Source organism: Wyeomyia smithii, chromosome 3 (assembly GCF_029784165.1).
Source record: "Wyeomyia smithii strain HCP4-BCI-WySm-NY-G18 chromosome 3, ASM2978416v1, whole genome shotgun sequence".
Classification (NCBI taxonomy): domain Eukaryota; kingdom Metazoa; phylum Arthropoda; class Insecta; order Diptera; family Culicidae; genus Wyeomyia; species Wyeomyia smithii.
Window position 1 is genome coordinate 30910286 of NC_073696.1, and position 27487 is coordinate 30937772.

At 36.7% G+C, this 27487-nt stretch overlaps 1 protein-coding gene across 21 annotated transcripts in view; it reads left to right on the forward strand.

Annotated features, from left to right (window-relative positions):
* Nucleotides 1-27487, forward strand: part of LOC129726625 (bromodomain adjacent to zinc finger domain protein 2B-like) — a 139168-nt gene that overhangs the window by 91449 nt on the left and 20232 nt on the right. For all 21 annotated transcript variants that reach the window (XM_055683565.1, XM_055683566.1, XM_055683556.1 and 18 more), the window contains 2 exons: nucleotides 11009-11227; nucleotides 22644-22963. In XM_055683565.1, coding sequence (XP_055539540.1) covers nucleotides 11009-11227; nucleotides 22644-22963 — 539 coding nt within the window. The remainder of the gene's footprint in view (nucleotides 1-11008; nucleotides 11228-22643; nucleotides 22964-27487) is intronic.

The following is a 27487-nucleotide window of genomic DNA, read 5'->3' on the forward strand; positions in this document are numbered from 1 at the left end:
AAGAAGCCCTAGGCTTATACGGAAAAATTATCATTTGAGTTTTAGAAGCATTGGGAGAGATTTTCCACTTTTGCAAGTAGGAAGAAAAAATATCTAAACTTTTCTGCAATCGACTGCATATGACACGAAGGCTTTTTCCTTTTACGGAAATGCTTGTGTCATCGCAGAACAATGACTTTGTGCATCCTGGAGGCAAATCAGGAAGATCTGAAGTGAATATGTTGTACAGGACTGGACCCAAGACTGAACCTTGAGGTACACCTGCTCTGACAGGAAATCTATCAGATTTTGAATTCTGATAGACAACCTGCAGAGTTCGATCAGTAAGATAATTTTTTAAAATTTTGATTAGGAAAATTGGAAAATTAAAAGTTTGCAATTTCGCAATCAAACCTTTATGCCAAACACTGTCGAATGCTTTTTCTATGTCTAAAAGAGCAGCTCCAGTGGAATAACCATCAGATTTGTTAGCTCGTATCATATTAGTAACTCTGAGCAATTGATGAGTTGTGGAATGCCCATGGCGAAATCCAAACTGTTCATTTGCAAAAATTGAATTTTCGTTGATGTGTGACATCATTCTGTTAAGAATAATTCTCTCAAACAGTTTACTTATTGAAGAAAGCAAACTGATTGGTCGATAACTTGAAACTTCAGCTGGGTTCTTATCCGGTTTTAAAATGGGAGTAATTTTTGATTTTTCCATAATTTGGGAAAATATGCAATTTTGAAGCAGCAATTGAAAATTTTCACTAAAAATTTCATTGTGCTCTCAGGGAGATGTTTGATTAGTATATTAAAGATTCCATCGTCACCAGGTGCTTTCATATTTTTGAAATTTTTAATAATTGATTTAATCTCATTCAAGTTAGTTTCAATTATTTCTGCAGGTAAAGGGTCAAAATCGTTAAAAATCTGTCCACGTGGTATGTGGATGGCCCCTTACGCGTTAGGCACGTATACAACCTTGAAAAAGTTCGCTGTTTCGCAAAAGACGTTTTGTTGTTACTCCCGGTTTTCGGCAGATTTCCCAGTCTATATGGACGGCCGCTTATTAGTGAACCATGTCTAACATATAACTCTTCATTACGCACAATTTAATGAAGAAAACATACGAATTTGAAATGTGTTTGAAAAAAGTGTGCCTAAAATCGAGGTAAAATGTGCGTAAAATCGAAGTACGTGAAATCGAGGGTGCGTATAATCGAGGTATAACTGTACTTCAAAAAGCTTAGTACACTAAGCGGAATTTCTTCACTCGGATTACGGAATTCACGCGTTTATTTCACGCGCAAATTATGTAAGGGTTTAGGGAGAGAGGGGGGGTTGCCAAATTTCTTACGAATGTTTACGAGGGAGAGAGGAGGATTCGGGAAAGGCTTTCGTAAGATTGAAAAATTTAAAATACAAACAAAAACTTACAAAACTAAAAAAAAATAAAATTAGTTGAAATATTTGTCGCTGAGATCTTGTCAATTGAAATTTGGGAAAGCGCGAATTCATCTTAGCTGAGTGATTATGTATTTTACTTCGTTTACTTAATTTTCAGTTTTATTCACATTAACATGATATTGACTGAATTGGTTAAATTGTTTTGCTTTTATTCTCAACGAATAAACCATATGTAAAAAAAATGTTACTTCTTCATAAACAAATTTTTCTTGAAAAAGAAAATCTTACATAAGATTTATGGGAGAATGCAAAATCTTACTAAACCTTTTTACGGGGGAAAGGGGGACTAAAATTTCGAAAAAAGTCCTTACGTAATATGTGCATGACGCCTAAGAGGCTAAGAGGTGCTCTGGAGCACGATTTCAAATTTCACCTTTTTCTTCAAAATGTAATATTCTACACTAACTCTAATTTGTCTACAAAGTATTTTGCCCAAAATAATATGTAAAGTATTTTTAAATCAAAAAAAAAAATCTCGTGAGGGAGAAAGGGTAATCGCGATCATGTTCGAGCACTACGTGAAAAAATATTGAAAAAGGATAATTTATACGTAATTGTGAGGTAATCCTCGCAATGCAATTATACCTATTGCTGCAAAAATACAAAGTACAAAAGTAAATTGCTGCAAAAGTACAAAAATGCAGAATACATAATCAAACAATTGTTTAAATTCGATCCTCTTGCTTTGGTTTAGGTAGCTTCAGTAGTTAATTGCTTAGTAAAATTTAATCTATTATTTAGCCGTTTGAAACATGTGGGGTAAGGACCTCATAATTCGCCCTGACCCACTGATCAACAAATTGTTTACGGGGTTTGTTATTGAATTATGCCAAATAATAATTTATTTTCAATCTCAGCTATTTTTTTTAATGCTTAAACACGGTTCTAAGAGTTGACACTATATTGCGAACAATGAAAAAAAAATAGGTGGGCGAATTTTGGGTACTCGAATAAAGTGGGCAAATTATGGGGTCGTTTCCCTACATTACGAGGCTCGCTTGACTCCGCTTTAAAATAATTGTTCTCTTCCTAAAATCTTTCCTGTTAATGATAAGAACTAGCAAGAGACCGTTTAATATTCCTGTTTACCATCAGGATGTATGAAGTAATTGCTCTGAGACGATGTATACAAGGTTGCATATTCAATTTTAAGGTGCTTTTTCACCGCGTGCCGATAGCTCGCTCCACAAGTACAATTTTGAGAAACAATGTGTGACAAACTTGTAGTCCCTAAGTAGTACTACAAGTTTGTCGAATAGTGCAATGCTGTAAGTCTTATACCTGAAGTGTGAGAGCCCATATTCAGTGCAATATTCAGCCAATATTCGCGGTGAATATTTTTATATTCACCGCGAATATTGGCTGAATATCCCACTGAATATTGGCTCTCACACTTTAGATGCAAGAGTTAGAGCACTGCTTTCTTCGACAAACTTGTGGCATTACTCATGGACTGCAAATTTCGTACATCATGTTTCAAAATTGTACTTGTGGAACAAGTTATCGACACGCGGCAAATTGAATGGAATTGACACCCCAAAATTGAATATGCAATCTTTGATGTATATTTTTATTGTGCTCAATGACGTTTCCTTAAGTGGAAAGCATCCTCTTTGAGACATCCCGGCTGCTTTTTTATTTAAACCCCCCGAGAACCCGGAAAACATTCGTTCCAGACCCGTGACAGACCTTTGTGCAGTGTTGAGAAAGAAACAATCCCGGCCATGAACAGTATGACTCATCTCTTCCACTCTCTATCTATGAGTATGATGCTTATGGTGCTAATAAAATGTATAGGAAAAATTAGAGCTTCGAATTTCGTTTCACGGTGGGCCACAAAAGTTTCGTCTTTTCGAAAAAAGTTCCCATACAAATTTTTAGCTCCATCGGTCTTCGGGAAGTGGATCAAAGTGGTCAGAGTTTCACTTTTTTTATCGATAAGAAAAACGCACATGTATCAGTAGTTCATGAGATTGTGAAAGTCGAAATTATTTTTTAATGCCAAATATCTTAGAAATGTCAAATGTTTGAAACGTCGAGAATTAAGGTTATCTCAAAACTTTTTTTTTTTTTTGATAAAATCGACGTTCTGACACTAAAAAAATCCAAGGTATTATATTTTAATTAAAAAAAAATTTTTTAAGATAACACCAGACCTGGAGATGCCATTCATTTTAAAGTCAATTTGCTACGGAAATAGAAATTCGATTTCCCGATTTCATGTATGCAAGAAGGGTGAAAAAAGTCTTCACTACCGGAAAAGTTACGTGCATATTTTTCACAACCGTTTTCAAGTAGATTCTACGTGATTGTCATTTGAGTTCATCATGACCTGGTGAGATTAGTTATCCATTTAATCTTATTCAGTATACATATGCATTTCATGTGAGTTTCACGTAGAATTCATCTACTGGTGAAATGAAAAGCATTTAAGTATCTGATAGCTATCACGTTTCTTGCAACATTAAGTTTTCTATTATTTCTTTAACTCTCTAGTGCCCAAGTTAATTTCTAGACGGGCTTCGGTAGAATCACTATTAATCATTATAAACACTTTTTAAGTATTTATTGAACCTTTTTAGATGTTTGACCGAAGCCCGCCAAAAGGCGGCATAGGGCACTAGAGGGTTAATTTTTAAAAGATACAAGCAACAAGCGCAACAATTCGCTCGGGTATGCATATTCGTCAATTCGTAAACGAGTAAAACGATATAAAACTGATAAATATCTATTTTATATATTTTTTATATATTTTCGCACAGAAAATTCACGCGATACATTCTGTTTGACGTTGTCAATTTCACGTAGATGTTATGTTTGTCACTTAAATCATGCGAAATGTCAGAAAATGAACAAGTATAAAAAGTATAAGTATAAAAACTATCATTATCTGCATACGGGAGCTTTGATTTAACATTTCAATGTATCTAAAGGTTTCTGATCGTTTTTAGAATGAATTATTAAAAAAATCTATACATGAATAGAGTTTTTTTTCAAATCAATGAAGTTATCATAACAATCATTTTTATTTGTAGAATGCATTTGATGAACATTTATTTATTACGACCGTTTTAGACCTGTTTGTAGGCTTGCTATTTTCTTAAGCTAGCAGAACAAAGAAATGACGGAGCATTAAATTCAGCGCTATGGCTTTTAATGAGCATCGAATGAGTACTAAGTACTAATGAGTGCTATCAACTGTTTGTTCCGTTGCCGTTGGACTTCCAGCTTTAGTGAAATAAGAAATTTGACATTAACAAAATTTTTGATTTCAAAAATTTCATGAACCTCGTATGATTTGTTTTTTCTTAAATTTTCATGAGTATTTTTTTCTTTTTTGAAAAGACAAAACTTTCGAGCTCTGTCTTTAAGGGGTTATATACCTTTTTAGTTTTCAAGAAACCGAAAAAAAAATTCTTGCATTATTGTCAAATACAACATCTTGAAAACATTTTCACAAATTTTCATAAAGATCTTAGCAATAGGAAGAAAGTTAGAGCGATTTGCAGCGCGCCTCGCCACGGCCGCATAAGCTAAACTAGAAACTGCACACGTAGTTTTCTCGGAAATGTCCCTTAAGCTGGAAGTACAAAGTCAGCAGAACAAAGAGTTAATAGCATAAAAATTTAGTGCTCATTCGATGCTCATTTAATGCCATATCGCCGAATTTAATGCTCCATCATTTCTTTAAAAAATGCATTTGTTTGCTAGCTTAAGCAAATAGCTAGCAAACAATATACTAAAATAGCATTTTTAGTCACAAAACGGTTCTATAACGGTCAAAAACATTTATTGCTCATTTAATGCTCTTGAAAAAAACCTGATTTTCATGATAATTTTATTGATTTTGTATAAATTTTTCAAAAATATGACATTATATGAATAGCTTCAATTTTTTCAAACATTTTCCTCTGGAAACAATCAGAATCCTTTTGATACGATTAGATACCAATCAAATGCTTCCATATGCGAGCAGTTTCAATAACTTAGGTGCATTTTTCATTAAATATATTTTTTTCAAAAATATTGTTTTGCTAGCTTAAGAAAAAAGTTAGCAGAACATTGGCCAGAAACAGCATTTTTAAGCAATAAACTGTTGTAGATGGTCATAATAATTTAATGCTCAATAAATGCTCTTGAAAAAACCTTATTTTCATGATAATTTCATTGATGTTGCATAAATTTTTCAATAATATTATAATAATATGATAATACAAGAATAGCTTCAATTTTTTCAAACATTCTCCTCTGAAAACAATCAGAATCCTTTTGATACGATTAGATATCAATTAAATGCTCCCATATGCGAGCAGTTTCAATAACTTAAGTGCATTTTTTATTAAATATATATTTCTTTAAATATTGTTCAGCATTTTTAAGCAATAAACTGTTGTAGAATGGTCATAATAATTTAATGCTCATTAAATGCTCTTGAAAAAACATGATTTTCATGATAATTTTATTGATTTTGTATAAATTTTTCAAAAATATGATAATATATGAATAGCTTTAATTTTTCCAAACATTTCCCTCTGAAAACAATCAAAATCCTTTTGATACGATTAGATACCAATTGAATGCTTCCATATACGAGCAGTTTCAATAACTTAGGTGCATTTTTCATTAAATGATAATTTTATTGATTTTTTCTAAATTTTCGATAATATGATAAAAATATGATTTCCATCCTGTTTTTTGATTTTCAGATCAATTCTTTTGACCTGAAAAAGTTTGAAAGATCGTTTATTTTTTGATTTGTTTATTTTTTCGATCTTTTAAAAAAAATATTTTTCAGCGTGCAGAACTTTTTTTTATGCAATTTTGAGTGATTGTCAGGTATCGTGTACCATTTCTAATATCGTCTTATCGGCTTTTGAATGGTTGCGTGCGATTATGACATCATCATGCCTCCATATAGTCCATTCCATTCCTGCCCATAATGCAACTGGTGATGGACTAGCAATAATGAAATGATCAGAGTACAACCAGATCGAACCAATCTCCAAAAACATGATTTCGAGTCATCGGTGTTCAGGGATTTTTTGTAATTGGGGCTTATTACAGAAAACGAGGCGAGTGGCGAGTTACTCGCCTGACCAATTTTGATATTGCAGATGGCTGGATTTGGGCAAGCTGGTCTGCGAAACTGTTCGACTCAGCTGTCACCAAACATGTTTCACTCGCATTCTCTAATACAACATTTTGCTCGTCCGTCAGTGACTGGAGGTGAGGCGAGTTGCTCGCCTCGTCTTCTGTAATAGGCCATATCATTATGAACTATTTAAATGATTTCTGTTCTTCATGAATGATAGATTATTCATTCTCACGTACACTGGTGTTAATACTTAACTCAATTGAAAAAAAAAAATGGCACTTGGTTCAGTGAATTCCACAGCGCCTCAAAAAAATGCTTTGAAAGATCGATTCAACAGAGATAGATCCTGCAGCTCCGATTTATTAGATGAATTGATCTGGAATCACTCAGCTGACTCGATCCTGAAGATTGATCTTTCCCTGTAGATCGCCCAATCCCTTATTCCGTATCCTTTTCAATAACAATAACTTCTCTGGCTATTTTCTAACAACTGTTGGTCCCTTTTTTCGATTTGTTGGGTACTATTTGGTCACTTGTTTCATCAACTGCTTTTGCTTATTAGCGGCGAATGCTTATTAGCTGAGTCAATTAAAGGCCATAATCGTCTTGTTCAGTATTAAACTGATAAGATATACAAATTTTTAACCTATGACACAAAGAACGCCAAGCTGGTCGAGGTTGTCTGGAAAGGTCTCACCAGCGATCAAACCGTTGATGAGATCATCATCACCGCTCAACCACCGATCATCAAACTTACCCCAACAGAATTAATTGGCATATCTAATGAAACGAAAAATACGAGGCGAGAAAAGTCAGAGAGCTGGAATTGCCCTTGTTAATTATTTAATTCATTTTAACCGGACTTATCTCCCAGATGGTCTCGTCGTACGATGCTGGCCTAACAAGCCAGTCGTCGTAAGTTCGAGTCTCGCTTTGGGAGAGACTGTTAGTGTCTGTAGGATCGTAGCGCTAGCACCGCAACACTAAAACAGTCGGCTGCGAAGTCTTTGTATAGTAAACAGAATGTCAAGTTACGAATCGAAATGTAGCAGCCAGGCTTTGCTTTGCTAACCGCACTGAGGTTAACAATTTGAAATTTTTTGACAAACCACATGCCATCCATAATGTTCAGGTAAAGTGGGAGTTATATAGAAAGTTTGGGGGAGGAGAAAAGTCCAATTCCGATTTGCCAACGTTACGGCCATGGTTCAAAAATCTGTAACTTGGACCAAAAATGCCTCATTTGTGGAGACTCTTCTCACAAAAAGGCTATATGTCCTGTAAAAGAGAGTAAAACTTTTCGCTGTGCGAATTGTAACGGCAACCGTTTGTCAAATTTTTATTAATGCCCAGTGCGTCTAGCAATTGTTAAGACAAGGCAAGGCAAACAAAATTCAATTTCCCAATCAAAACAAAATTCTCCAAGCTGTACGGCTGTACCGCCCATTCTTTTACTCTTTTGCACAGATAACAGGTTCGGAATAAAATTCTGAAAATGATTTTGAAGCGTCTTGATTTGGTACACTCGGATAACATAGACTTACTGGTGTTGAAACATGAAGCTATGTCAAATATAATTATTAAAAATTTTCGACAAAAATCGTTGCAATCCTCAATTGCTACGATGAGCTCTCCTTTAAGTCGATAAGTTTTGAATTAAGTTAGTTGTCAGTTTATATTCTTTTTTTTTTTTTTTTGATAAGTAGGTTTAACTCCCTACGAATGATAAGTCCTAATTGAGACAGCAAACAAATCTCAATAAATTAAATTACATTTTTTAAATTTAATTTTGATTTTAATTTTATTTTAATTTGATTTTTTAAGTTATTAAAACTGCTCGTAAACGGGAGCCATTATAAGGTATCTAATCGTATCAAAAGGATTCTGATTGTTTTCAGAGGAAAATGTTTGAGAAAATTGAAGCTATTCATGTATTATCATATTATTATAATATTATTGAAAAATTTATACAAAATCAATAAAATTATCATAAAAATCAGGTTTTTTTGAGAGCATTAAATGAGCATTAAATTATTATGACCATTCTACAACAGTTTATTGCTTAAAATGCTGTTTTTCTTAAGCTAGCAGAACAATATTTTTGAAAAAAATATATTCAATGAAAAATGCACCTAAGTTATTGAAACTGCTCGCATATGGGAGCATTTAATTGGTATTTAATCGTATCAAAAGGATTCTGATTGTTTTCAGAGGGAAATGTTTGAAAAAATTGAAGCTATTCATGTATTATCATATTATTATAATATTATTGAGAAATTTATACAAAATCAGTAAAATTATCATGAAATCAAGTTTTTTCAAGAGCATTAAATGAGCATTAAATGTTTTTGACCGTTATAGAACCGTTTTGTGACTAAAAATCTGCTAGCTATTTTCTCAAGCTAGCAAACAAATGCATTTTTCAAAGAAATGATGGAGCATTAAATTCGGCGATATGGCATTAAATGAGCATCGAATGAGCACTAAATTTTCATGCTATTAACTCTTTGTTGTGCTGACTTTGTACTTCCAGCTTAAGGGACATCGCTTTTTGAGCAAAACAGTTCTTACATTACTTTCAATGAATTTACATATAATATTTTCTCCTATGCACAACTGTTTTAAGTAATTGTCTTTATTCAAACTTATAATGAAAAATTATATGACACGAAGTCGCTTTTTACGTGGTTTTCTTAGAGAAATAGAAAACTAATAAAAGCATACCACGTAATGTTTTCAACGGTTTTTCATTTTCAAACTCTGTAGTCTCCTTTTTTACATAAAACGTTCTCTTTTTCAATTTCTCATGTAAATCAGTCAATGTTGGAAGGAGTATTCGTTGTGCGCCAGAAATTGATCTAATGTGCAGCTCGATTCGAACGATTCTCTTTATTTTAGAGTACGTCACATACTGCTAGTTTTGCTTTAAGCTCAAAAGGAGCGAAGTGTGGGACTACTTCGTCAAGGATTCTGTTCGTCTTAATTTTTGCTTCATTCTGATGCAAAACATATGACGAAGAAACCCCCTGCCGAAGTAGTTCCACATGCTATTTAAAATCGAAGGAATACATGCGATATAAATGCGTTTTTGTGCCAAATACAGTATTATTCTCAATTGAATGAATTTTTTATCTCGTACGTGCCCGGGTATCCACAAAGTACAACTCATGTACTCCTGCAATTTTCATCCAATTTAGATAGTTTTAGCACCAAATGATTCATACCTACTTTCAAATAAACATTAACGGTGCCCCTAAGGATATTTCCTATTCTTGGAAATCTGATTTTTCGGGGATACGTAACTGAGAAATTCTGGGGGCAAACAACCAAAATACCCAAGACCATAAAAATAACCTGCTTAAATAATTTTATGGATATTGAACCGATACTAGTAAGACTCTGTTCAAATATTCATAGGATTCTTCAGTTTCGGAGCACAACCCGGGAAAACCGTAATTCCGAGAACGAAAAAAATCTTTCTGGACAGTACTGACGCTTCTATGAAAATAGATAACTTGCTGAATGTTTTGGTTCTGAAGAATAAGTTGTTTAATCGTCGGACACGTTTCTTACGTTACGTTTGTTTATGAGCACACAACGGTTAAGTTATTGTTTTTTCTTTCAATTCATTTATTTTCCATGAGGTTTTTGCAGAGCGGTTAGTTGAAACTGTGGGCTTTTGACAGCCTGAACGCCAACGCGAACGATCGTGCGAGAGCCTTGCCGTAGGTTAATGAACAGCCGTAAGTAGAGCTGTTCATTAGCATACGGCAAGGCTCTCGCCCAATCGCTCGCGTTGGCGTTCAGCATGGCAAAGGCCTTGGTTCGAACCACGAACATTTGTAGGGCGAACCAGGATCAAAAAACTTATATCGTATTATCAATTTAAGTCACAAAGTAATCAGAATTTTCGTTCTCACCATTGAAATTGTCGAATTTGTTCAAAGTTCACGAGCTTGAGGCTCGTTTCTCTTCGACTGATAAACATATTGGAGTCATGATTAGTCCGTTTCTTACCCTATGTGCAATTTTATAACGTTGGAAATATTTCATAACATTAACATTAATAAATCCAAAATTTCAATTCTCTAGTAAAAAAAATCCCATGAGGGTAATAATCAAAAAATTGTACTTCCATATTTTCTGATTGAAAATTGTATTTTTAAAATAGTATTCAATTCTCTGAAACCTTTGTATTTCCACAAAAGTGGAAACTTTCTTGTAACTTATAATTTATAGACAAGCTGCGAAGAAAACTTGTTATCCAGCAAGCAGTCGTTCGGAGGATTCTGATTTCAATACTTGAAATAAGTTTGTAAATTCATCCGTGGTTCAATACATTCCAATTGTGTTAATTAAATCTAGCTCATGTCAACCATGATAATGTTCAAATATATCCAGCCATTGAAAAACGCTACATTTCCCACGCTCTAACTTTAACTTTCTTCTTCCCTTCCACAGCATACTGGGGACGGGATCCCTCGGCGATGGCTGCTGCGGCCGCCTCGAATCAGCTCTTCGGTTCCCAGTTCGGAATGCCCGGTGGCCTTGGCGGTCTGATGCCGAACGCGGCGGCCACGTCCGGTGGCGGCTCCGATCGCTATTCGATGTCCCACTCGCACCCGAACACAATGGCTGTGGCCGCATCGCAGGCGGCTTCTCTGGCCGGTTTGCATTCCAGTGAGTATCCAATCCATCTATCCGGTTTGTGCTGATATCCAGGCTTTTTGCGATTGTATTGTTTGTGGCGAATAAAGGCTGAATGACGCGGAAAGTTTCTGAAGGGCAGTTGTGAGCGTCAGTTGATTAGTAGTGTAAACTATACGTAGCAATCGAGTAGCATTTTTTCTGTAGTTTTTGCGGTTGGTTTACAGAACATCACATAGTAGATTGGTTGTATTGTTTACCGATTCTCATAAGGACAGGAGTTTCTCTCATTTTCACTTTCCATTACAACCATTATAACAACTGAAAATGCGTGTAGGTACGCTACTGTTGACAGACTCACTTTAAAGTACGGTAAAGCGCTTTGTTGTTCTCACTTTGTTTGTATATTGGAGTGATACATCAGCTTTAATCCTACTCTTGATTGTCGTGCTTGTCAAAGAGGGCAGTTATACTGATGGCTACGACGCTACCACACAATATTTGAGATAAGGCATGATATGGTATAAAAACCATGAACTGTTAAACCACTGCTGACGCATAGATTGTTTAGGAAGTATAAATCAAGCAAAAAGTAATCCCACTAATCTAAGTTCTGCTGAATACAAATTCCTAGCGTTTATTATATTTTCGACAGAACTCAACAAACATTAATCACCAGCAATCGTCAGTCGAAAATAATTTAATCACATGACTATTCATGCATTAAAACGTCACACAGTCAGACATATTTAAACAGAGCATACATTTATGCATGCAATAATCGGCTGGTAATGGCCTTAACCGTTGGCAACAGCAGCTTTGAAGCTACTTGTTGCCGTGCTGTGTGTGTGTATTAAAGTTTCCGCTGCTAAAAGAACTTATTCACATTTCCGAGTGGAGCAATTGAAGTGCGATGCCAACACCTGCCGCAGCCGGATGCGTGCGTTATGGCGATGAATTCTATCATTAGGTAGGTTCGTATTTTCCGAGCAAATAGACGATGGCTTTAAATGTCGCCACCCAGATAAAGGCAGCGGACAATTACGTTCTCCCACCGCAATCAATTAAAATCCGTTCGTCATGCTGTTGCTGTTCTACTAGTGGGTTGCTTTTTATTTCACACCTAAACCACTGTGAGGGAGAAGCTTTTGATTGAATGGCGACGGCGACGGTGGTCGTGTGGTGTATGCAGTCACCGTACTTTGCGGCTGCATTGTTACGGTTCAGTGGAGCTTAAATCGTATTAAAGTTGATTTGAACACGGCGGCGACGTTACCGGATCGAGGCCACTTTCGACAGGAGGCTGATTAATGCGCTCAGCAGCACAACTCGATCAGCGATTGCAAAAGCTAAAAAAACGGCAGCGCTTATATTGCCAGCCCCGTGCTGAATCGTGACTAAACAATATCGCTGGTTATGTGATTGGTGCGAAGATTGTGAGTTATGCTGACATAACTGCTGGGGGTGGTATGATGGGTGGGGGGTAGCTTGGTTGTGTTGATTTTTTCGCTGTACTCTAACCCATCAGAGATTGACTGGGTGGAAATGTATTGATGAAAAGTTTGAAAGCTGGAGTTCAGGTGAGTTACAGATTTACAATTTAATCGTTAGTCTGTTAAGTGACTGCACACTCTATTGATTATGGAGTAAAATTTCTCTTGTTTTCGGGATTAGAGTTATTAGATTTTTGTGCAGCAGCTGCTACAAAAATTATTTCGTTCAGACTTCAATTGTACTTATTACTTCAAACAAACCCATATAAAATCAGTGCTCTTGTTGGTTGCTGGTACTTGAATTCTTGAAAAATTTGACCTTCGAAAAAAATTCATTTTTCGACGTTTTTGATCGACAAAAAATGCAAATTTTCGAAATCGAAATTTATTTTGATGATGCCAAATGCATGAAATGGGGGGAAATGGTGTTATCCCATTCTTTTTGATTTTGAGCTGGTGCCATATTTCTGTACTAAATAATCATGCTATTAAAATTATTTTCAAAATTAATCGTTAAATCGTTTTCTTCCTAACAATTTGGTATTATTCAATGATTTTATTCAAAAACGAAGGCTGTTCACTTGACGACTCTAGCTATTTTCTTCCAAAAAATGCTACAAGGTCCTTCTAACATGTCGCGGTCTAACAAATTCATCACCCTCGAGATTTTGGATTTAAGTGAAGTGGTGTGGTTGTTGTGCGAGGAGCTTAATCCATTCTACTAGTTCACCGGAAAAGTTTCAACTAAACATTTATTATATACAGTTTTGCCAAATATGTTGAATCGTGCTATGCGCGTAATAGATATAACGGTTTGAAATTCCGTCCTGGAATATCGCACGCATTCTGTATGAGAATTTTTTTAGGTACCAGAAAGTTGATTTTTTGAAAAAAAAAAAACATTTTTGAGATAGGACCAGATCTTGACATTTCATGCATTTATAGAGAAACATTCCAAAAGGTCCTACCTGACATTGATGCTAATCAATGAAAAATAAATATGATTTTTAGTAAAACCATTGCTAATTGATAATTTCAATAGAAATAAGATCCGACTACTTTTATGATATTTAATGTAGGATAAAACGTCTTTTTCAATCTCAGTAGATTTTTGCGTTTTTTGTTGTTTTCGTTATCACACGAGACCTATTATTGGTCTTTTAGTGAACGTTGGTGGCACATTATACCTGTGATCTAAATGGCTTTTAAGACTTTAGAGCGTTTCCATACCAAATGATCTAAAAATTCGCAAAATATCAATCGACCATTTTTTATTTGTAGCTTTGCACACGTATTTATCTTTGTAAACTTCGTATTTTTTCACATGTGGAGGATTTTTTTAACCCTGGAATGATAATCTTATTCTGGCGTTAAATTGATGCATGTTAATGATGTTAACACATCAATACATAACAAATACCAGAGCCCACCCGGATGATCAGATACGATTCGCATTGATTCTCTAGGATTCCTCACATTGGATTCGTGAGCGTCCTTGAAAAGGATTCCTGAAAAAAGAATCCTCAGGAATGCCCTGTATATGGCTCTAGGATTCTTGAATAAGAATCCTGAGTGGGAATCCTCCGGATCGTGTTTGCGATTCCTTCCACGATTCCGTCACCGAGTTAAAGATATCCTGGGGATTCTTACTCAGGATTCTCTGCGTGTTAGTAAGGGCAGTTTATTGAAAAATGAGAACGGATTTGCACTATTTGAAAAAGAAGTGGGCAGTGTCACTAAAAGTGAGAAATCAAATTGACGCAGACTATTTTTCTAGGGTTAAACTCAAGTTATTTTCTAAATGGGCGTATACATTTCGGCATAGGTTATCATTTCAAAGCACTGTAGCTTGGACAGAAAAACTGTCTGAAAACGAAATGTAGGGGACTGATAGTGCTATTCAAACAAAAAACATACATTTAGAACAAAAAAATTCAGTATAAACACTATTTCAATTTACAAAAAAAGGGTTTTTTTAATTTTTTTTTTTAAGAAACTAGAAGTTAAAAGGCAACTTCTGATAAAATTAATTTACATTATTCTATTTAAAAATAATTTGTTTATAAAAAGTTGTTTTTGAAAGAAAATAATATCGTCATTTTTCGAATTATTTGTAATCCTATGATTTCAAGTAATCGAAACCGTTGTTTTTAAACGAATTAGGGATCGTCCACAAATTGCGGAGAGGGGGAGGGGTATTCAAAGTTCTTACGAATGCTACAAAGGGGGAGAGGGGAATTCGATAAAATCTTACGTAAGATTGGAAAATTTAAAATAAAAACAAAAACAAAACAAAAAAAAAATCTAACGTTAGTTAAATTATTTCTAGCTGGAATCTTAGCAGTTAAATATTGAGAAAGCATTGAATTTATTATTTACGTTTGTATTTTTCACGAATACGCTATATGTAAAAAAATTATTTCTTCTCCAGAAACAAATTTTTCCTTCAGAAGAAAATTTTACATAAGATTTGTGGGAGGAGTAGAGTAATGCGAAATCTTGCCAAGTCTTATTATGGGTGGAGGGGAAGTAGAAAATTTCGAAAAAACTCTTACGTAATTTGTAGATGACGCCTTAGCCAAACACGTGTGAAAAATTTTATTCAGATCAAAAATGGTCGATAAGATTTTGGCGAATTCTCAGATCATTTGGTATGGAAACGCTCATAGGGACTTCTTACAAGAAGGCGAAACTTTTGAGTTCTATCGCTGAACGAATTTCGGAAATTCGACATGTTTTACATTTGTGTGATTTTCGACACGTCAAAGTTTTACAGTTTTGAAATTTGACAGGATATGATCTGATTTGTTTGACATACACTAATGTCGCTTTTTACGAGATTTTTAACGCATTTTTTTTCAAGCAGGAGTTGGAATTTACGTGTTTTTTTTTTCAAATCCTCGAACTTACACGAATTTCGGAATTTACCCGTTTTTTCACGAAAAGTTGGGAGCCCCATGCGGTTTATTTTTATACGCCTCGCATTCCGAAGTGAAAAACTCCTTTTTTGGCAATTCCACCATTTAGTTTATTTATTTATTTTTTCTCATATCCAATGTTGTTAACTATTTAGCTGTGTTTCGTACACTTTTATACGGGTTGGTGACCACTCCTGTCATTACAGGTTTTTTTTTCAATACACTAAGGTCGCTTTTTACGCAGTTTTTTTTACGCGGCTTTTTTTACACGGATTCCGGAATTTACGCGGCACTTTTTTTACGTAGATTTCGGTTCCTCTTCACTCGGATTGCAAAATTAACGCAGGTTTTTTTTTTACGCGGATTCCGGAATTTACGCGGATTCCGGAATTTATGCGGTTTTTTTTACGCGGATTCCGGAATTTACGTGGTTTTTTTACGCGGATTCTGGAATTTACGCGGTTTTTTTTACGCGACACGTATCCCCCGCGTAAAAAGCGACCTTAGTGTATGTTTGACAGTATTTAACGTTTGTAATAATTTTGACAGTTTAAGCATTTTTTCATTTGGCCGATCCTAACGTTTTGATAATTTTTGATAACGAAAACGTCGGCTAAAGTTGGTACAGTCATACCTCGATATAAGGCAACCTCGATATAACGTAACTTGATATAACGTAACTTTTACCTCGATATAACGTAACTTTTTTGAATATCTTAAAAGTACAATGCAATAAAACAAAGTAAAATAATTGTTTCGGGGTGTATAATGTTCCAAATAAATGTTTTAGTAAGTTTTGAAACCAATAAGAACCGTAAAATGGGGTAAAATTGACATTTTTTATTTTCAATGTTTTGTGACTGGTTATGTTTGTCTATAAAAATTGTATTAAAGGGCCATAAAACAGTTTTATATATACTGCTAGGTGAAGGCAAATAAGTTTTTGCGCACTTTTGAGTACTTTAGAGAATTTTGCAATAACAAAAAAAAAATTTTTTTTTCGTGCTTCGATATTACGTAACTTGATATAACGTATCGAAAATAAAAATAAAGTTGCCTTATATCAAGGTATGACTGTATTAATTGAATCAATTTAGATCTGCATTTTTTGCCCGTTAGGGTAACACTTCCTAAAAAAGGGTGGCTTTTTCAAAATCTACAAATTAAATAAAATGCATCTTTTGAGCCGTGCTACCGATTTTTCATATCTTAGCGGCAAGTCAAATTGAAGGTAATAAGTACGCTTTTCAACGAAAAACAAAAAAAATGTACTTAAATAATAATAACTATGTGAAACTCATGATACAAAAGGTATTTTGCCGTTTTGAATAGTTCAAAACCCAGGAGACCTTATCGTTTGACTTATTTTAGATTGCTAAGTATTTCACGGGGGAAAGCTTTTGTATGCGGAAATGAAAATATTTAATTTTTAATTTCCATTATGATCACCACGCGTCTCCATTAAAAAAAAAGCTCTCTCAATGCAAAAATATCAAACGATAGAGTCTCCTGGGTCTTGAAATCTCTAAAACGGCAAAAAACCTGTTTTATCATGATATCATGATTAAAATGGGGAATTTGATATTTTATGTATTGAAAATTTTAGATTTCGAAAAAAAAAAATCGATACTTCTAAGGAAACATTACACTGAGGGTTTCTCCAAGCTGGTCTCAAGGTGCGATGCTGTCTTAACAAGCCAGTCGTCGTAGACCCGCATCTCGCCTCGGGAGAGACAGTGTCAGTAGAATCGCAGCGCTAGCTCCGCAATTGTCCCTTAACATGAAGAAAAATCACTTCTGAATTGAGAAGCTTGTCTATTACGTCATAGGGGCAACGAAAAGATGTCCGCAAGGAGGTGTTCTTTAGCCACTTACGTGATTCTGGTGTATAAAAGAGGGTATCAGCATTATTCCGTCGAAAACTGTAATCGTACCTTTCGATAGGGAGAGCAAATTCAATCTAAAAACTCTCAAGCTTAGAGGAGTAGAAATTCCATTCAGAGAACAGGTTAAATAGTTACAACAAGGTAGTCGCATTATGGTTGTGCTTCAAGACCCTTGGGAGGAAGTAGGGCTTGAGACCAAAAATGGTGATGTGGATATCCACATATTCACACATTTACGTCCTTAACTGCTATATTTACAAGGAGCAATGAGCAGCACCCAAATAGAAGCACTGGAGTTGTATGAATACGTGCAACTAGAAGCAACGAAGAGTGCTCTGAGGCTCAAAAGAACAAAAACAGGGATCTTATGGGTCACCTAAGTATACTGAACTTTTTCAAAAAAGGGCCAGTGATTAGTATAAATGGGGACTAGATAACTATGACATTCCCTACAAGGTATGCGAAACGGCGCGTATAGACTGGAAAGTCGGAATTCCTGATGTCCGTCCCGGCTCAACGATATTTTCTACAGATGGCTCAAGAATAAGTTCAAAAACTAATGCAGGAATCTTCGGCCCTGGAATTAATATTTTAGTGGCGATGGGACATTAGCCAACTGTATTTCAAGCAGAGATTTTTGCAATCTTTGAATTTTCGAATATCCATGTGACTCCTGTAGTCAAATGCAATCATTTGTATTTCCTCTACCAGTCAGGCAGCGTTGAAAGTATTTGGTGCTCATAAATGTACACCCAAGATTGTCTGGGAATGTATTCTCACATTGCGACAGTTATGTCGAACGAACTCAATTAATTTGTACAGGGTTCCAGGACACTGTAGTATTGATGGGAATGGAAAAGCAGACGAGCATGCAAAATAAGGTTCTAACTCACAGTTTATTGGCCCGAACCTCTCTGTAGAATATCAATCTGCAATAAAATGGAAATAAACGATGGGAAGATCAAAAGGTTGGCTGTCAAAAAGGGTGTAAGTCAAAAAGCTCCTAGAGCTCAACAAAAGAGCTCTTTGTACATAACGGTAACGGGGCACTATCCAAGTAGATATCATTTAAAAACATTGACTGTGTTCAGGATGATTTATGTGGCTTTTGTTATATGGAAAACGAGACCTCGGCACATCTGCGGTGCAGCTGTGGTGCATAATTTAAACGCAGATCAAAGTTTCACGACAAAATCCGGGAATGGTGAATGACTTTATAAACTGTATCTTACCTGACTGGGAGCGTGTCGATGCAGTTGCCTGATCACTCCACTATAGTGATAGTTGTATTTCCAAGGAGACACGTATAGTAAACAGGGTCATATTACAAAAATTCACATCGGTGGACAATGTAATTCTATTCCCCTTCTAACAAGAAAAAATTGTCCTGGTACACTAAACAGTTGGGCGCAAAGTCTGTAATAAAAACAGAAGGTCGAGTTACGAATCGAAATATAGCACCAATGCTTCGCTTGCACCCTAAAAGCCAAGTAAAAAACACAGGTTTTACATTTTTAAATAAAGACCAACTACAGTCATACCTCGATATAAGGCAATTCCGATTCAACGTCACTAGATATAACGTAACTTTTACCTCGATATAACGTAACTTTTCAAAATGTATTGAAATTGAAAATAAATGATACAGTAACTGTTTTGGGCTATAAATTGCTTCAAAAAAGTGTTTGTAGTAAGTTTCGAAAAACCAATGAAACCAATGCCAAATTGTTCAAAATGGATATAAGGAAAGTTTAAAAATACTAATAGATGATAGGAGAAAAGTTTTCACGCATCCTTCAGTAACAATTCACAGTCTTGCACCAATTAAAAAAAAATTCTTTGCTTGTGGAAATTTTCTCTAAATGGGTATAGGAAAGGTTTAAAAATACTGATAGGTGATGGGAAATAGGTTTCCGCGCATCTGTAAGTAACCGCCAACAAGTATTGCATCAATTGAAAAAATTTTTTTTGCTTGTTGAAAATTGTTCTGAATGGGCATAAGAATGGTTTAAAAATACTGATGGGTGATGTGAAATAGGTTTTCACGCATCTTTGAGTAACCTCTTGTATCAATTGAAAAAAACGTTTTTTTTGCTTCTGTAAATATTTCTAAATGGGCATAAGAAAGGTTTTAAAATACTGATAGGTTATGGAAAATAGGTATTCGCGCATCTTTGAGTAACCATTAACATTCTTGCATAAATAACGTAATTCGATATAACGTAACGAAAATAAAAATAAAGTTGCCTTAAATCGAGGTATGACTGTATAGCGATTTTTAGCATGATCGGAACAAAAAAAATCGGATAGAACTTTTTTCATGAAATTGCTGTATAGGTGAAGTATTTTCCCGCCTTTGGTTTTTCAATAAGCGTTTCCAAGTTCTTCCCATCCTATGAAATCACCCATCGTATTCGTACATTATGGGTTGTTGGTTTTAAATGAATTTGGCGTAATCCTCGATTCGATGCTGGTGGTTCAGTCAAAAAAATACTGTAGAGCATTTTTTGAGTAAACAAATGTGAATCATCAATGCACGTTTTACAAGCGTAATGGAATCCAAGGTTGGCGAACGTTGCTCTTTTTCCGTCAAGCGTCGTAATTATGATTATGTTCCTATCCACACTCCATAGCGAAAGCATCGTGCGGTGACCTACAAGTCGGCTTCATAAGTTCTTTCATACTGAATCCTACTTAAGCCAATCCGACGAAAGTATGCGTGATTCGCTTCAAGTGGAGGCGATAGCAGCTTTTTTCCGGGGTTTGATAGCATCGTTCTCGCCATCGACATTATGCTCACGATTACACCATAAATCCATCAAGCTGCGGATTGTGCGGCAGTGAAAATTCGAGTCACGTTTTCAACCCTACTGAACTTTGTACAGCGCGCGCAGATCACATGAATGATCCGTAGATGGATTGCCTTTCTTCCTGGCATTCGTCAATCCCGTTATGTTTCTTTGAAACACTTTGTTAATGTTTTTTTTCTCCTTTTTTTAAAGAAGAAATTAATACCGCTTATTCGATGTACTCCAATGTGTAGTTAAACGGCAAACAGGCAATGAATTTGCATACACCTATATAGTTTTGATTGTTTCCCATAATGGGGTCAATGGGATCAAATTATTACCCCATCCAATCCCACAAAAATGATACGCCATCTGATCCACTCCGCCCCCATCCACTCATGCTCCTGTTGCATCGGATATTATGTTCACATAGCTTCTATATATATCAAGTTCAAGGTTGTCTGAATTTCTGCTGCCACTTTAAATATCGGCTCGGAGCCGGTTTGATTCTCGAATATTGGTATGTACATGTGTATGTATATGTACGCCGCTGCTCTTTACACTTCTCGAGCACATAATGTGCGTTCATGAATTTACCGCGTGCTGTGAAAGGGCCTTATGTATTGTGATACCCGCACAATCATCGTAACCACCATCGACCATCTCATCGTCAGCCGTCATCATCATCATCATCATCATCATCATCATCACTATCATCATCAGCAGCAGCATCCTCTGCACTACATGGTCGTTATATTATATCAAAAAGCCGGTTTTCATTCATTGTAAAGCGCACGCTTTCCATAAAACATGCCTCGCGTGAATCATCAGTTTTATTAGCTGTTTGTGTGCGGTGTCCACAGTTAGAACAAGCATTAATTTTCACAAACTCAATACAGAACACACCGTGTAACCATTGTCATGAATTAAAAGGGCCCTTTCCCTTTATTTATGCTGTGGTCGCTTCCATCGCATCAGTGCAGAATGTGTACATATACACACAGAATACCGTCTTCGAATTATTATTACATACATTCACTCGTATGAATAGATGCTAAGCATGCTGCCGTAGTATTGCATACCACCCTTGGAAAAGGCACTCAGTGCCACCCACGCCATACACAATTTACACTTAAACCCATTTAGCTGGTATTTGATACAAACAGCGGCGACGAGCGACGAAAAATATTGCGGTTCATCGAACCGGTTCACCACACTCATCGCGCAAACGATCGTAATGAATGCATTTTCTTTTCCTCCCTCTTCTCACAAACACAGTTTTGAAAAATGCATTCAGCTGCTTTTCTCTGGCGAGAGGATCAACCTGTGAGCGAAAGAGATTAAGAGCATTTAACACACACCGTTTACGCTTTGTGCTGATACGCACACAGCGATGCTTTCATCATGTCACACACATACTATCGAGCGGTGGGTTGCTCTCTCGCTCTCTCAATCTTCAGTGTGGTCCACATGTTACAATTTTCCGATGACAGTTTGCTGCGTCGGTAATTGTGAGATGCTTATTGGGTTTTTGTTGATGGAGTAGTGCAACTTTGTTGATAGTGCGGTGTGTTTGTAATACACCGAAAGAAATAACTTGTTATTAAACAGTCGGGAGAATTGTATAAAAATAAACAATGATTTGTAAAGTTTTACGAATATGCCGCGCGGTATAAGTCCGTGAGCGGGTCTCAAAGCTTGTGGACGCACTGTAGGATGGACGCAGTTTCAATCGTGGATAGTGTGATAAAGGATTAGATTGGATTGCTAATTACAATGATAGTTCATTATCCTAAAGATTGGACAAAGTAAAAACAGATCGAATGAGCGTAGGTTTTAATTTATAACAACAATTTGTTTCAAATTGTTTTTCTTATTATTGCGCCTATTTTTACATTCGATTTTATCAGTTAATCAAACAAATCTATTGAAGTTGCTTTCCACGCGGAGAGGAAATTTTTACGTGATGTCCACTAAATACTTTGGGGATAGATGAAAAAACAGAGTTAAATCCACTGCTGCAACATGCTGCTGTTGACAACATTTCACGGATGAGCAATAATTTCACAAATCTAGATACGTAACTACATTCGATAAACTCGAATCAATAATTAAACTATTTAATAAGTTTTTTTCGAATCTAAACGGATAACGAATAAAGGAAAAACTTCTTTCAGTACTGTTGTTGTTGGATGGGACAAATTCATTATTATCATCACTTGTATTGCACAAAACTGGCAAACGATGAACCGAAATTCCACTGGTGATGAGAAATCACCCGAATGCAAGCAAAAACAGATCCTTTTTACTCCTAGCACACTATCTGATATAATTTTAATGCATTCTTCCCCTTCCATTTTCAGGTTGGTGGTCCATGGCTCAACTCGCGGCCCAGGACTACTTCGCGCGACTGCAAGCGTCCGGTATGTCGCAGCTACAGTTCCCGCACGGAGCTGATTTGGCCGGTGCATTTCCTGGTGGATTAGGCCTTGGCGCAATGGGTGCAGCCGGTGCTGGTGGTGCCGGCGGAACCGGCAATGCCGGTGGTACCGGAGGTGGAGGCAGCAATGGAAAGGGCTCCGGTGGCGGCAAAGGGAAGAAACGGGACCGAAGTAGCAACAGTAACAGTAGTAACGCCAGCAGCGGTGGAGGTGCTGGAGGAGCAAATTCGTCATCATATAAGGTATGATTGTTCAATGATAAACCCAAATGTATAAGGGATTATGCCATTAACATTAACAAAACTGAACCTGGGGCGAAATAAATATTCTTTCCATTTGTCAAACTAGATTTGTATTTGCGATACAGTCAGCCAGAACAATCAAAGTTTTCTTCTCGTTTCCCACTCACCATCTGTTCGATGTGGCTGGCTTTTCTCCTGCTACGCGCTCCTCATGTATAGCGCAAATTTCCGTCATTTATTTAAGTACCTGAATCCTACGCTATAAATGAGTTTTCCCGGGCCACCAACGACCGCCCAAAACTTTTTGCTGGCATGAGCTTTCGAAACACTCCCACCGACCGACCGTTGGCGGGCTAGTAGCCAGCATTGCCAGTAAAGGCTAAAAAGTATCGCCAAAGCGTACTCGAAACGCGACAGGAATCACAGATGAGACAAGAAGATCCCCAGTGCTAGGGAGGGCAAGCGAACGCGAATGCAAAAGGACATCGAGGATAAAGAAGCATAGTATTGCTGACGGCGAGGAGGGTTTATTTCACATTTCTCATTATAATTTGATGCTGCCCCTGGCTGGCGCTGGTTGGCTGACTGCCGAACTCCTCTTGCCGGGGATGGTGGGTGGAATTGGTACGGTTATACTTGCTCTTATTCGATGTTCCATTTGCCAGTCTCCCGAATCCCCGTGCTGTCTGTCCTGTCCGTGGGATGTTCATTCGCGAAATCGTAATTTATCTTGTGTTACTTTCCACGCCACGTTTGCGAGAATTGCGAGGGGAAGGATGGAATGATGGATCAATATTTTTTTTTACACTCAATAAGTGTTAAAGGTGATTGGTATTCGCGGAACAGGCATCAGAAGGCGTGTGATGAGGTACCGTTCGAATCAATGGGGGGAAGTTATATCGCTCCTTTGTGTTTGTTGTGGCACTGATTGCCAGCCGGAGGGCTTCTGCGCCGGCAGGCAGGTGTGGAATTGTTACGGTGTTCCCAGTGCGTTTGTAATCGTCGGTTCGAGTCGTTCCGGCTCAATAATTGGATGGACATAAAATAAGTTTCTGCTCGGTTTAACTTTTAGTGGCAGGTCGTTTTTATCGACTGAAACTTTTTGTGGAACCCTTTGTTCCCACGACAATGACCGATATTCGATTTAGTGCTAAATGGTTTTAGCTCTATCTGTACCATTGAACTTTCTACCGGCTATAGTGGTAGCTTGTCAAATCCGAAAAAAACTTAACAGAACCTCTGTTTGCCTTTATAAACGCTGGAACTCGCGTTCTGAGACACTATTGCTAGTATACAGTTGAGTTCATCGTCTTGTTCGTGATGAAAACCTTGGTTTACCGTCCACAGCTGGAAATTTCGTGTCAGATCATTAGTTTCCGTGAAAAGTTATCAGCGAAAACAAACTTGAGCTTGACAGATACATTACTTTGCATTGTGGAGAGATACATTTTAATTCCGAAAGGCCGTCCAAAATCTTTCTTCACGTATGTTATCGTCGTCCTCAAGCAAGCATCTTTTGTACCTTGTTAGAAGCTTTTCGTACAACAGTCGAGCGCATGTTTTAGCCACTAGAATTCGCTTAAGTGTCCTGTTGGGTTGCTTACAGGCACGGAAGCACTGTATCCTGCTCGTAGACGAATCTTCTAGACTATTAGTGCAGTCTGACATTATATATTTATATTTTTTGGCGATATTCCGATCCGAGAGTCCTGGGTTTACTTTGAATGCCCTCTATACCTTCCAATTCAGCTGTCGATCGTTTGTTCCACTAAGTTACGGTATCATATACAGTTAATTTGGCGAATTCAAGTGTTTTACGATTTACAGAGCGAACTACGTCGGTTTTTGGACGTGAGTATGCAGAATTAGTTCCATTATGCACAACTTTATTGAAACTACACGTTCCGAGATGAAACTTTCAAGCAAGCTTTATAAGCGTTTATTTATCTGAAAATGTAAGAAAAATTACCCCTGATTCCTGCTTACGCTATGATTTACAATTCCATTTTTAAGTTAGACCTAGATAACTTCTTCCCGGCATTTTTGGTTGATGTAAACATACTTTCACATCATAACAAGAAATACCTTCGTCAACGGAAGACAAATGAAATTTTATATCAAAAATAATCAGGTTATATTTGTGAGGAAAGTACCAAAATTGCGTAACCCCGTGGAGTGCCTAATAGAATTCAAAAGTTTAGGTAGTGAGAAACTATAATATTCTATAATAGAGATTCAAATTTTTCTCTCAATCGTCGAAATGTTTTGATTTACTGAGAAATTTTTGCTTTTCTCACAATCTTTTAATGACTCAATCGATCCTGATCCTGATATTTATTTTATATTTTACCGTTTAATTTACGCAGTATTTTCTATTTTTCTCATCCAAAAAATGTAAATAAAAAATACAAAGGAATTGTGTGCAAAACACGACTGCAAGATTGACGTAGAGCTATCAAAGAACTACTTGTTGTATTACTTGATAGCGTTTGGTACTAGCCCATATTTCCCAAGGCTCTAGGAGTCTCTTATCAAGAAATTAGCGCCATCTGGTGGATATTACTGGGCATTTGCACAAAAAAATGATTATCACCCTCTGTGCAACAGAAGCGACAATGATCATTTTCAAGCCTTCTTATTAGCTTTAAAAGATAGTTACAGCCTGTTTAGTATAGGTACTCAGTTCCTTCTTCGAAAAGTTTACAATTTTTGTGCGGTCGAGATGCTTAAGCCTAATGTTCAGCAGCACCTAACCTTTTTCCCATTCTTATCATTTTTCAATTTTATTCGATGCCACAGTGTTCAGAAGGAATCCAGTACAGGTTTACCTTGTTGCGTTGCTCAAGCATTTTACCACCTTCCCAAACTGATTTGCAAGTAGCAGATTTTAAGCATTCAAGGCTGCTTGACTATCAGAAAAAATGCAGATGTTGGCAATCCTTTTCCTTTCCTTTTCCAGCAGATTGAAGTACATTCCAAAATGGCATAGATTACAGCTTGGAAAACCGTGGGGCATTTTTCTATCGCCACTGAAAGGGCTTACTCTAGGGCCTGATACGCCAGCCCCTACTCGATTTCCCATTTCCGAGTCGTCAGTTTAAAAAATTATTAAGCCATCTCGAATACCTTCCCATTCACTTCGACTTGGTTCTTAAACGTTAAATGAAAGATTTTTGTTTTGTTCACACAAAATTTATTTTGCAATATAATGTTTAACGGTACCAGGTAGTGTCTTACTTTTAAAGTATCTCATGAACTAGCACCAAATTTTTCATCCTCGCTGCCGATTTTTTTAATCAGTTCGTTGGTGTTCAAGTAGCCATAGGTAAGCAGCATTTTGAGCCACTGAGCCAGGATATCACACACGGAAGGCTTGTATTTGCGGGTCCTGACGGATTTGTGTAAAGTCTAGTTGCTGATTCCAAATTTAGGGTTCAATCGTGTTCTTGCCGTTTTGTTGGATTTAAGCGGAAGGGTATGGATGGATTTCAAGAAAATGTATATGAGGGACATGTAGGATAGATCATGGCTCGCCAAGACATCACGAAAAGGAACAGATGGCTGTATACCCTCGGCCTGAAGGGAAGCTATTAATTAAGACCTGGCGTCACGGTGTACAGGGCATGACCAAAAAACGTGCTCTATGTCGTGATAACCTTCACCACAGGCACAGATACCACTTTCCCGAGCCCAATATGACGGAGACGCGCTGCAAATCTGTAGTGATTGGGCATAAGCCGAGACATCACGCAAATGAAATCTCGACCTACATCCAAAAATATGAACCACGGGTTCGTCGATACCTTAGGTATGATGGAATGTAACCATCTTCCCAGTTCCCCTCTGGTTCAACAATTTTGCCAACTGATGATCGTATTCTGACGAACAAGTGCAAAAAATTCATTGCAATTGGTCTTTAAACAATTTCACCGTTTGATACACCCACCTTAACCAATTCACCTTAAGGTAATCTGAGAAGATTTTTCGGATAAAGCACTCAAATGTTCCCGTATTTTCCCCGAAAAGATGAAATAATGGCCCGTGGGCATTTTTTCGATAATCCATAGGGTATACTGAATTGCAGTTGATTCTACGAAGTAAACAGAAACAGGATTTTTATAGGAGACGGCTAAATTATTACCAAAGATAATGAAGCCAGTGATCCGTCAGTGTAGAACATACTGTCGCAGTTGATGTTTCGATATTTATTGAAGCAAAGAAAAAAAAAATTAAGGACCTGCTGCACGCGTAAATGATCCGGGATTCCACGAGTTTCTTCTATCATGGATGTATCGAAAAACACAGTAGAATCAGAAGTATTTGATAAGTTGACACGATTTGGAATATTCGAGGAAGGATAAATACTCTGGGACATGTTGTTGAAATACAATGTTATGAAACGGGTTTGAGAATTAAGCTTGATTAACCTTTCAAAATTTTCAATCATTGGACGGTTCAAGACCGCACAATTGATAAGAATACGAGAAGACTCCAGCAATACGGAGGACTCCAGCTAAGACCTCC